The sequence below is a fragment of the Rhinoderma darwinii genome, chromosome 2, assembly GCF_050947455.1.
Source record: "Rhinoderma darwinii isolate aRhiDar2 chromosome 2, aRhiDar2.hap1, whole genome shotgun sequence".
NCBI classification, from domain to species: Eukaryota; Metazoa; Chordata; class Amphibia; order Anura; family Rhinodermatidae; genus Rhinoderma; species Rhinoderma darwinii.
Window position 1 is genome coordinate 39,696,295 of NC_134688.1, and position 12,225 is coordinate 39,708,519.

At 45.2% G+C, this 12,225-nt stretch overlaps 2 protein-coding genes across 5 annotated transcripts in view; one reads left to right on the forward strand and one right to left on the reverse strand.

Annotated features, from left to right (window-relative positions):
* KBTBD3 (kelch repeat and BTB domain containing 3) overlaps nucleotides 1-1,524 on the reverse strand; it is a 32,931-nt gene extending 31,407 nt beyond the window's left edge. For all 4 annotated transcript variants that reach the window (XM_075851582.1, XM_075851579.1, XM_075851581.1 and 1 more), the window contains exon 1: nucleotides 1,430-1,524. The gene's annotated coding sequence lies outside the window, so the exon portion shown is untranslated. The remainder of the gene's footprint in view (nucleotides 1-1,429) is intronic.
* Nucleotides 1,525-8,947: 7,423 nt separating this feature from the next.
* Nucleotides 8,948-12,225, forward strand: part of AASDHPPT (aminoadipate-semialdehyde dehydrogenase-phosphopantetheinyl transferase) — a 61,988-nt gene continuing 58,710 nt past the window's right edge. Inside the window, exons 1-2 of the mRNA XM_075851583.1 lie at nucleotides 8,948-9,300; nucleotides 11,965-12,190. Of these exons, the coding sequence (XP_075707698.1) occupies nucleotides 9,124-9,300; nucleotides 11,965-12,190 (403 nt within the window). The 5' untranslated portion in view covers nucleotides 8,948-9,123. The remainder of the gene's footprint in view (nucleotides 9,301-11,964; nucleotides 12,191-12,225) is intronic.

Below are 12,225 nucleotides of genomic sequence, written 5' to 3' on the forward strand. Positions count from 1 at the left end.
TGCTGCGACTGTGATACGCTGCGGATTTTCCACAATAAAATGTGTTGCATAAAATCCGCAGTGTTCCTGCCTAGTGTGTTCCTACCCTAAGGCCGGATTTACACGAGCGTGTGCTTTTTGCGTGCGCAAAAACGTGGCGTTTTGTGCATGCAAAAGGTCCATAACAGCTCCGTGTGTCAGCAGCGTATGATGCGCGGCTGAGTGATTTTTGCGCAGCCGCCATCATTATGACACTCTGTTTGTATGTTTGTAGCACGTGGTGCTTTTCTGTTTTCATTCATAGTTTATACGGCTGCGGAAGTGCTGGGCATGATTTTCACGCACCCATTGACTTCAATGGGTGCGTGATGCGCGAACAATGCACAAATATCGGACATGTCGTGAGTTTTACGCAGCGGACACACGCTGCATGAAACTCACTGACAGTCGGCACGGCCCCATAGAGTAACATAGGTCCGTGCGAGGCGCGTGAAAATCACTGACAGTCTGAACGGCCCCATAGAGTAACATAGGTCCGTGCGAGGCGTGTGAAAATCACGCGCATTGCACGGACGTATTACACGTTCGTCTGAATAAGCCCTAACAATAAGGCCCAGTTCACAGAGTTTTTGGGCCTTGATATTGACTCGGACGCTGCGTCAGAATCAGCACCAAACAACTTCCAAAACCGCCTCCCATTGATTTAATCTGAAATCAATGGGAGCCAGTCGCGGCAAAAAGAAAAAGCAGCACGTCCTTTCTTGCCGCGGTTCCGCCTCTGACCTCCCATCGAAATCAATGGGAGGTAGAAAATGCATTTTTCCCTGCGTTTTTTGTCTGCTGTCCTCAATCGCCGCGGACAAAAAACGCAGCAAGATAGTGTGGGCAGGTCAAAATCTGCCTCAAAATTCGGTGCGCGGTTCCAGGCGGTCGCGGGTGGGCATGCGCGGGAGTTTGCGGGTGCGCGCGATTGGTCACACGGGCGGCAGTGTTTGACGGCCCCCATGACGACCCCCATGCTACCCAGGGCCGCCATCAGGGGGGGTATTATGGGTACTGATGTGAGAGGCCCGGCCAAACCTAATTGAAAGGGGGGCTCGCAGCTCACGACATTCTTTTGGTGAAAAAAACAAGCCCCATTGCAGGGGTTTGTTTTTCTTTTCTACCAAAGGCAAGTCGCGGCAGTTGCCGGGCCCCCCTTTCAATTAGGTTTGGCCGGGCCTCTCACATCAGTACCCATAATACCCCCGCTGATGGCGGCCCTGGGTACCATGATATGGTGCTGGACGGAGTACCGTTAACAGGCGGTGCCACGGTAGGGGGGCCCAGAAAATTTAGCTGTAGGGGGCCCTGAAATTCCTGATGGCGGCCCTGCATACATGTATACACACACTGCACAACTATACATTTATACACATCCATACGTGACAGGAGTTAATACTGACTGTACCTGTGTGTGTGGATGGCAGGCAGTGTACAGTGTCAGCCAGGCAGAGCCTCACAGCACAGAGTTACATCTGTCACATTTAAATGGCCACACAAGTAGCTGACATTGTAACGTTGTATGAGCAGCGTCACAGGAGAGCAGCCAATCAGCAGGCCTGTTACATAGATGTCCTTGTTATCCCGTCCCTCATTGGCATTCAGTCCAGCTCTTACTATTGGATGATTCTTTAATGGATGAGGGGAGCAGCGTATACCACAGCCTCCAGCCCTGCCTGATATTCAGTGTGAGCAGAGAACAGGGATAATGGGTGTTGTTGTCAGAGCTGTGATACTAAATAATTTATCATTGTGCTGGATGAGGAAGGTTTCTGACCGAGCAAATTAAAGCGACAATAAATATTCACATCTCAATAATACTAAAATAGTCACGCTTCATTGTATGGATAAGAGGCAGGTTGTCCGGTTTCAGCAAATATTATTTTGTATAATTAAAAGTTACACAATTTCAAGATCTCTGCTTGTTGTTAATCAGTAGGAATCATTCATTTAATTCCAGTGGATAATATTCTGTCCATGGTCATGTGATGGACACACAGGTGATTGGATCGTTACAGTATGTTTATCAGAGTTGTGCACCTGTGTCCATCACATGACCATGGACAGAACTGTATCCACTGGAAATAAACAATCAATGTTCTTACTGAATAACAAGCAGATCTTGAAAAACCGTGAGGAATTAATACCGAACGTATATTGGAAAATTGTATAACTTTTAATTATACATAACAATTTGCTAAAACTGGACTACTCGCTTAGGTTTTCCTTTTGGCATAACCCATTGTGATATGTGTTTTCTATGATTTTTACATGGGACTGCAGGTAAACCAACGGTGTTATCCTTAAAGAAGTACTCCACTTTGAACAATCCCTACTTGTCAGAAGAGTCCCTTGACAATAAGCAGATCACAAAGTGTTCTCCTTCTGGAACCCCCAGTGATCAGCTATAATATGTTGGGAAACCTGTTAAATTTTCCTGCAGCGCCATCACAGGGGGAATTAAGCATTACACAGTGCCATATCACATCAATGTGTTGTCTGTGGACAGGACAGGTCCTCCTGGTCAAGAGATGAAAATTCCATAGAAATTCCGCAGCGTTTACGCTATTTGGGAACCTGGCCTAAGATGGCATATAAAAATGCATTTTCTAAACTGGAAAACCCCTTTAAGGGTAGTAACACACACAGCATATTCAGTGCCGATACGCTGCGCAGCTTAACGCAGTGTATCAGCCCTGCAGGTTGTGGTGCATTTTTCCGGCAGAACTTCCTCTGCGAAGCGGCGCCGGAAAAAAAACCCCAAAAAACCCACTCATACTTACCCCCTCCCTCTTCTCGGCGCGTAGTCCGGCCTCCTGGGATGACGTGAGTTTGCTTAAACTTCTGAAAATCAGGAGCAGTTTTCCCTTGAAAACAGCTCCGTATTTTCAGACGTTTTTTAGTAAGCGTGTGAACATAGCCTAAGATCGATGGCAGAACGTAGAGCACAGGTAGCGTGATAGACAGAGATGAGGGAGGAGATGTAAGGAGGTGCCGCACTGGGGAGAACTTTGTGGGTGGGAGTAATAAGTGTACATTGTATTTGAAAGTGAATGAGAACCATTGGTGTAGCGCTTGGTCAGAAAGATGAAAGTCTGCATTAACCCCTTCCCGACCACCCCACGTAGATTAACGGGCCGCAGAGCTTGTCCTTGTGCCTGCAGCCCGTTAGGCCTCATTCACACGACCGGGTCCGAGTGTCGGCCGGGAAAATCGGATTTGCATCCGTTTTTTTTCCCTGTACGTTTTAAAATCGGATGAATTTCATTTAAATTTGTTGCCACACACAGCCCCCTCTAGGTGATGCCACCCAGACCCCTTGTAGGGGTTGCCACCCAGACCCCTTGTAGGGGTTGCCACCCAGACCCCTGTAGGTTGCACACAGCCCCCCCCCCCACATTCCAGGAGAAGTCACTGACTTCAATGTCCATATATGGACAGTGTAGTCACTGACTTCTCCTGGAGAGGAATTTCCTGCCACAGGTCGGGAATTCCGCTTCAGAAGTGAGTGACATCGCTGTGTCCATATATGGACAGTGTAGTCACTCACTTCTCCTGTACTCCTGTAGCGGAATCGCCAATCCCCGGCCGGGGATTCCGACTCCTACAGGGAGCAAAAAAAGACCCTCCTCCTCCCCCTCCTCACATGCACTCTGCGCTGTGAGGAGGAGGAGAGAGTGCGTGAGCGAAGGTAGACCCGGCCATCACTCGGGACACATTCCGGATAATGGCCGCGTATTACTCGGCCCCATAGACTTCTATGGGAGCCGGGCGGCCGGTTACCCGGCCGAAAATAGGGCATGTACCATTTTTTGACGCCCGGTTTTCCCGGCCCGTCAAATCGGTCATGTGAATAGCCCCAATAGGGGTCTATTGTTCCTAATGCAGCCGGGTGACGGCCGATTTATGAATGGCCGGCACCCGGCCGGGAAACCCTGTCGCGTGAATTCCGCCTTAATCTACGTGTGCTCCTAAAAGAGCACACAGGCGCTCCCCGCAGCCCGGCATCTCCCAGTACGGGCTGCTACTAGGAGCCCTAGTACAGGGGGAAAACATCAGGTCGGATCATAGCGGTGATCGCTGCATCCGTAAGGGCCTGAATTATAAAAATATAATGTCATTTATCGCGCACGGTGACAGCCATAAAAACACAATACCGGAATTGCTATTTTTAGTCAATTCAGCTCCCAAAATATTGCATAAATAGGGATCAAAAAGTCGCATGTACCCAAAAATTGTACCAATAAAAACTAGTTTGTTTTGCAAAAAACAAGCCCTCACACAGCTTTCTTGGTAGAAAAATAAAAAAAGTTGTGGCTCTTAGAATATGGCGACACAAAAACGAAAAAAAATTTAAAACTGATTTTATCGTGCAAACACCGTAAAACATAAAAAAAAAACTATATACATATGGTATCGCCGTAATCGCATCGACCCGCAGAATAAATTAAATGTCATTTATAGCACACTGTGAACGCCGTTAAAAAAAAAAGTTTTCATGGGCTAATTATACTACATTCAGCTAAAAACCTATGGGATCAAAATGTTCACTATACCCCTAGATAAATTCTTTTTAGGGCTGTAGTTTCCCAAATGGGGTCACTTCTGGGGGGGTGTCCACTGTTTTGATCCCTCAGGGGCTTTGCAAATGCGACATGACACCCGAAAACCAATGGAGTAAATTGAGCTCCAAAAGTCAAATAGCGCTCCTTCCCTTCTGAGCCCTGCCGTGTGTCCAAACAGCTGTTTATTACCACATATGGGGTATTGCTGTAGGAGAAATTGCTTTCCAAATCTTGGGGTGCCTTTTCTTCTTTATTCCTTGTAAAAATTTATAATTTCTAAGTTTTATTGGAAAAAATTTGATTTTCATTTTTACGGACCAATTCCACTAAATTCAGCAAAAAAACCTGTGGGGTTAAAATGCTCTATACCCCTTGATGAATTTCTTGAGGGTGTAGTTTGTCAAATGGTGTATTTTTGGAGGTGTTTCCACTGTTTTGGCCCCACCAGACCTCTTCAAACCTGACATGGTGCCTAAAATATATTCTAATAAAAACGTGGCCCAAAAATACGCCATTAGTGACCGCCAATATGCATTTTCATGTCGGTCACTAACAGGCTTTATTCTGATGCATATGCCTTTTTACGACGCTGCATCAGAATATATAAACCGAGCAGTGAGCTGTCAAATCTCCCAGAGGCAGCTGAGGGCTGGGGGCGTCCCTGCTCGAACGTGTGAGATCGATACAAGTATCGCTCTCACCCGTTTAACCCTTCAGATGCGGTGCTCAATAGTGTACGGCGCATCTGAGTGGTTTTGGAGAGAGGGACGGAGCTGCCTCTCATCCCACTGACACCCGGCGATAAGATCACCGAGTGTCTGTGTCTTCTATGGCCGTCGGGGGCCTAATAAAGGCCCCCAGGTCTGCCAGTAATGAATGCCTGCTAGATCATGCCGGAGGCATGTCCTAGCAGATGCCTGTCCGTTCTAAACGGGCAGGCAGTAATCCACTGCAATACAAAAGTATTGCAGTGTATTATAATAGCGATCGGATGAATGGCTTTAATAGTTGAACTATTTAATTAAAAAAAATGTAAAAATTGCTATTTTCTGTGAATCCTGCCGTAAAAAAAAGTGATCAAAAAGTCACATCTACTCCAAAATGGTACCAATAAAAAGTCTTCCCGCAAAAAAAAAAAGCCCTCATACAGCTGCATCGGCCGAACAATAAAAAAAAAGTTATGGCTCTTCATCTATGGAGACACAAAAACAAATAATTTTGAAAAAAAAGCGTTTTACTGTGTAAAAGTAGTAAAACATACAAAATCTATACAAATTTGGTATCGTATGGTGCTATTAAAAAATACAGCTATGTCGACGCAAAAATAAAAAAGTTATAGCTCTTGGAATGCGACGATGGAAAAACGTAAAAAATAGCTTGGTCATTAAGGGGTTAAATGGCAATGCTTCCGTTGCTTATGGTTTCCGTTTGTCACAGTTGTTTAAGGTTTCCATTTGTTTTGACGGAGTCAATAGCGCAATCCTCCAACGGAAACCAAAGCGGATGTGAACGGGCCCTTAGATGTGCAGAGTTCATACAGGTCCCTTATGTCTACATGCATATATAGTATCTTCACCTATTCACCAGAACTAGAGGCCAAAAATCTCTGCAATCTAGATGATGGTAAACATCCAAGTCAACAAATGATTTTATTAGCTGCAGGGGGAGATTATATGTGTAATTGCTCATATTCTCACCCAGTAGGAGAATAAAAAAGACCCCCCCCCCCCCCCTAAATGTGACAATCAGAGAGCACATATCCTCTCTCTCTCAATGATAAGAGGGGTTATAACATTAAGAAAAGTTCCTAAATTTCCCCCTGGGATCACTGGACGGCTGTACAGAGAAGAGATGACAGTAAGGCCTTATTTACACGAACGTGTGCGGTTTGCGCACGTTGCAGTTTCGTGTGTCAGTGTTTGGTGCGTGGCTGCGTTATTTTTGCGCGTATGGCATCCTTATGTTACGCGGTTTTGACGTATAAAAAAAGAAATGAAGGAGGTGGTTTTCTTTTTCTCCATTTCTTGAGCAACTGTTGCGCGAATCACGCATAGCACACGGAAGTGCGTCCGTGTGATGTCCGTGATTTTCACGCACCCATTGACTTCAATGGGTGCGTGATGCGCGAAAAACGCCCAAGTGTAGGACATGTCGTGAGTTTTACGCAGCGTGAAAATCATGGAATGTCTGAACGGCCCCATTGACCAACATAGGTCTTGATTTTCACATGCGTATCACGGACGTTAAACATGTTCGTGTGAATAGGGCCTAAGAGGAAGAAATTAGTCGGCGAAAAATAGAAGACATGCATTTTTCTCTCTTTGTTCCCACTATTGTGTTTGGCAAAAAAATACTGCACCAAAAACTGTGTGTGTGTGTGATCCTGGCCTTAGAGAGCAAAGAAAACTTTTACCAGTGAAAATTTTACAAAAACATTTTGAACTGGACACCGTGGACAATTAAATCTATACCCCGTCCCATTGTATTTATTTTTTCACCTAATCTCTCAGTAGGGACTATTTTTCAACATCCAGCTGTGATCTGTTGGATGAGAAGTTGTGATCCACTTATATAGAAAATGGAAAAGTCAATTCTAATTCACAAACTCTCCTACAGCAACAAGGACGGACAAGGTGAAGGGAGCATTGTCTGTTCTAGTGACTGGGGAGGGTCCATCGAGGTGATAATTTGTTTAGTGGACAAACCCCTTGACAACATTTGACATTTACTTACGTCATAGCCGGCAAGAGAAAGTATGGAGTGCGCTCACCGGCTGAGCTCGCTCCATACTACGCAGGTCTCCGTTGTACGTGAAACAGCGGACTCTTCTGCAACAAGCGAATTTTACACGCTGGAATCGCTGATTTTTGGTCACCTCATCTCCAACAAAAAATGTAATAAAAGTGATCAAAAACTTGCATGTACCCCAAAATGGTACCAATTAAAACAAAAGTGCAAAAAATAAGCCCTCATAATGCTTAAATGATGGAAAAATGTAAAAGTTATGGCTGAGTTTGACGACACAAAAAAATGACATTTTTAACAACTATTTTTTTCCTTGTAAAAGTACAAAAAACATAAAATATATAATATGGTATCGTCGTAATCGTATTGGCCCACAGAACTAAGTTGACATGTTGTTTTTATTGAATGGCGAACGCCGTAAAAAAGCAAAAAAAAATTAAATGGAGGAATCTCAGTTAATTTCCCATTCCACCCCAGAATTTTTTTCCAGTTTCCCAGCAACCTCCTGAACAGTCAACGGGGCGTGTACTGTCAAGGGGGCGAATTACTATGGCTGTGACACTGTCCAATCAGCTATGGACAGTGTTACATCAAAAGCGAGGAGTGTACGCGCGCACGCTCTCACTCTTCAGCTTTGAAGATCAGTCTTCTGCCGAACTGGCGAGGGGGCGTGTCTCTGCTATGGACAGCGCAAGCGCTCCCCAGCTCTTACACTGTCCGCAGCAGTATTTATTAAGGGGTTACACAATAAATAGATAAAATATGAAACCTTAATAAACAACAAATAATTGTAATAAATAATATACCAATAATTCATCACTACCTGACCTTGTCCACCCATAAACTGGGCGACTAAACCCCCACTAACAGATACCGCGACTAGATGAGGGAGGGCAGGCAGGGCGATGTTGATTCTCTTCAATTCAGACAGGCACCGGACCGCCAACATGCTGGCAATATGTACACCAAATTTCCACGGCCTTAACCAATGGGAATACAGGATTTTCCCGCCGCAGATGAATCTTCTAGAACTTGCGCGTGCCGAAAGAGGGTGGAGGAGAAGCAAAAAAAGGAATAAACCAATAGAAAACAAGTAAATCTATAGAGAAAAGAGGGAGGAGCCCGGCACGGCGCGGTGTTACCAACAGGGGCTATGCTGGATTCACTCTAATGGCTCCCATTCATTGTATGGTACAATAAATGGCGGTGAAAATCTACAACTCGTCCCGCAAAAAGCAAGCCCTTGTACGGCTATATCTACGGAAAAATAAGAAAAGTTATGGCTTTAGGAATGTGGGGAGGAAGTGAGAATTAAAATCCCAAAAAATGGCTGCGGTGGGTACTGTGAAATGAATTCCCATCACTCTCAGTTCCTTTTTCTCCATGTATTAGATTTATTAGTCGGGACATACATAGGAAATAATAACACTGCAGAACTGGCAAGTCCAGAGACACGTCACTCACCACTGAAAGTATAACCATATGTAAAGTATAGCCAGGATTATTCACTTGTGTTCATTACCTCTGGTTAGTAAAGTTGGTTGAAAAAAGCAAAACCCAAATCACTCAGCAGCTCCCCACTGCCGCTGTAGAAGCCATCTTGTCGAAGACCAAAGCGGCTTTCTTTCACTCATGATCTCCGAGAATATGGCGGCTGCACGTATACATTCTATCTGGAGGGCAGCAGACACGTTCTTTCAATTTCGTTTTTACACAGCTGCTCCGTGTCGTATCCAGTGACTGAAATGACAGGGCGGTGTGTGTGCGCTGCTCTGCAACACCGGCCCGGTTTATGTACATGCAGCCTCTGCGGAGGTCTCTCGTCATGGAGGGTGTGAGGTGGGCCTTCCCTTGTGGTCGCTGGGCCCCCACCCGGGATGACTGGTTACTGTGCGCCCGCTGTGTGCAGCCTGAGGAGAAGCAGCGCATTGCTCAGTTCATGTTCACCCGCGATGCCAAAGCTGCCATGGTATATATATCACTTGTATGGGATCTATATATAAGCTGCCCCCTTATTATGTCGTCTCTACCCCTAGTATATGGAGGCGTCCCCACTGTAGTCTGAACACTGAAGAAGGGTCCAAACATGCCCGGTCCTCAGGCTCTTCCGGAGATAAGCAGCCACAAGACACCTGGCAACGCTTATCTCCCTGAGGGGCAGAGTTCTGCTTTGTACAGATGTTGTATAAACACTCCTGTCAATGGACACCTGAGATCCTCCGGCTAACAGTGCGGGGCAGGACACCCAGAAAGACATTTCTGAACCAGACAACCCTTTTAAATGGTGATTCCCTTCAAATTCATCAGTAGGATCTGAATAAAGTACCAGCTTGGTTCATAAATAAAAAGTATATATAAAACACCCTCGAAGACATTTTGTTACCAATAATTGTACAATATAATAAAATAAGCTAAAACAGTAAAATAATAGAATCGCCCAGCGCTGCCCCCCACGTGATGCCACATGGATGCTGAGACGCCGTTGCCTGGGGGGAGGGGGGTAAAAGCGCATTGGCACTAAAGTAACTTCATATTTACAATAAGTGGATATTTATTATATGAAACTATTTACGGACAGGTTTCTACTGATATTTGGGCATATTTGTATACGAGTTGAATTCCCGCAAGAGCGCCTCAGAATTTTTAGGCCTCCTGGACTATTCGCTATTAACGCTGACGATTCATTTTATTTGGGTGTTTTAGTTTTTTTTTTTAGCACCTTATTGTACAATTTTACTAATATTGTAATAAAGAGATCTTGGGGGGTGTTAAATATATACTTTTTATTGATCCGTTCCCATAAACTGTGTCGTCTACAGAGCCGGTATTATTTTTGAAATATATTTTTCCGGTTTCTTTGCGTATAAGAAATAATCGGTGAACTCGACACCAGAACTATTTTATAGTGAGCTGCCCGTTGTGTTATACTGTGTGTGTATATATATATATATATATATATATATGAGTCATTGGAGGTGTGGAGGAGATATATCAAAACTGGCGCAGAGGGAAAGTGGAGTAGGTGCCCACAGCAACTAATCAGATTCCCTTTGATAAATTAAAGCAGCGACCTGATTGGTTGCCATTGGCAACTACTTCACTTTCCTTTGCACCCGTTTTGATAAATCTCGCCCATCAAATTCTACGTTTGTGAAATGTTACATATGTTTCTTAGAAAGCCGTATGTCCGACATTACAATTCCCGTAAGGTTTCTCATCTAGTTGTCATGAACGGCGATCCGCTGTGATATGAAGTGATACATCCAGAGGCAGGACGTGCTCTATTGGTGCCCAAGGGATTCTAGTATGCGCCCCCCATTAGTTGGGTTAAGTTGCACCTCCCTCACCAATCCTTACTCTAAGGCCGGATTCACACGAACGTGTCCGTTTTGCGTGCGTTGCAGTTCCGTGTGTCATGAGTGTTTGGCGCGTGTCTGAGTTATTTTCGCGCGTATGCCATCCTTATGTCACGCGGTTTTCTTTTTCCCATCATTTCTTGAGCAACTGTTGCGCGAATCACGCACAGCACATGGATGTGCGTCCGTGTGCTGTCTGTGAATAAGGCCTGAAGGGGGTTCTCCGGGCAGTTTTTATTGCTGGACTATCCTCAGGATATGCCATCAATATCTGATTGGTGTGGGTCTGACTCCCGGGACCGGACCGATCAGCAGAATTATGGGGCTGCGGCATCTATCGCTGCAGCGCTCTCACAGTTTACAGGCACAGCGCCGTACACTTCCGTAGCGGCTGTGACAGAGATTGCAGTTCCGATCCCATTCAAGTTTAATGAGTCTGAGCTGCGTTCCCAGGCACAGCCGCTGTGGATGTGTACGGTGCTGTGCCTGGTATACACTGAAGAGGCCATCAAAAAAAAAATGCCCGGAGAACCACTTTAAGTCCCTAATTGGCCGAACAAGTGCCCATGAAGGCTCATTCCTCATTATTGGCCCGTGTAATACGCCCAGCGCTCGGCTAACAAATGAGCAAACGCTCATTTGACAGCTAATCGGATCTTTTATGCGGGCAATAAAATATATCAATTGTCGGCATCACATCTGCCCGTGTAAATAGGGATGTTCTGCCAACGAAAATGAGATGGTTTAGACCCATACGTTTTTAATAATGATTGTTCGGGCTCATGTAGAACTGAAGACATGTAAACGAGTCAGATCGACTTGCTGAATTGTTTGTCGGGCCTCGTTACAGGCAGAAAATCTGCAAATGTAGGAGGACATTTTTTTATACAGGAAGACTGAGCAAAAGGAGAACATTGCTTCTTTTTTTTTTTTACATTCAGAAATTGAGACCCCCTCCTCAATGGGTCCCTAGGCTACTGCCTACTGCAATGGTGACCGCCCACGTAAGAGCTATCCTCGTAATCGTATCTGTGTCACCCAGCTTTCTCAGAGGCAGACAGGGCTTAGCTCAGTAAAAGTTGTAAGCTTTGTTCTAGATTTAGCTAATTCCATTGCTGTCTTATTGTTAGGATAATATCTCACTCCCGGGACCCTCACCGATCAGCAGAGTGGGGTGGGCTTCTTCCGATCATACATTGAAGTCTTGTTAGGCCGTCTATGTAATATCCCAGAATATAAGTCTTCATTACAGAACTCATTCTTCTTTTCTTCTACAGGCCGGCCGCCTTCTGATCAGAAAGTTGATTGCAGAAAAGCTGCAGATCCCCTGGGACAAGATCCTGCTGGACAGGACCGCTAAGGGGAAGCCATTCCTGGTCAGCGGGGTTCCTCCTCCCCTCACAAACTTTAACTTCAATGTCTCCCATCAGGGCGATTACGCTGTTCTGGCAGCTGAGCCCGAGCTCCAGGTCGGCGTTGACATAATGAAAACCGATTGGCCAGGTAAATCATTGTTATCTTTACGTTATTTTTCGCTT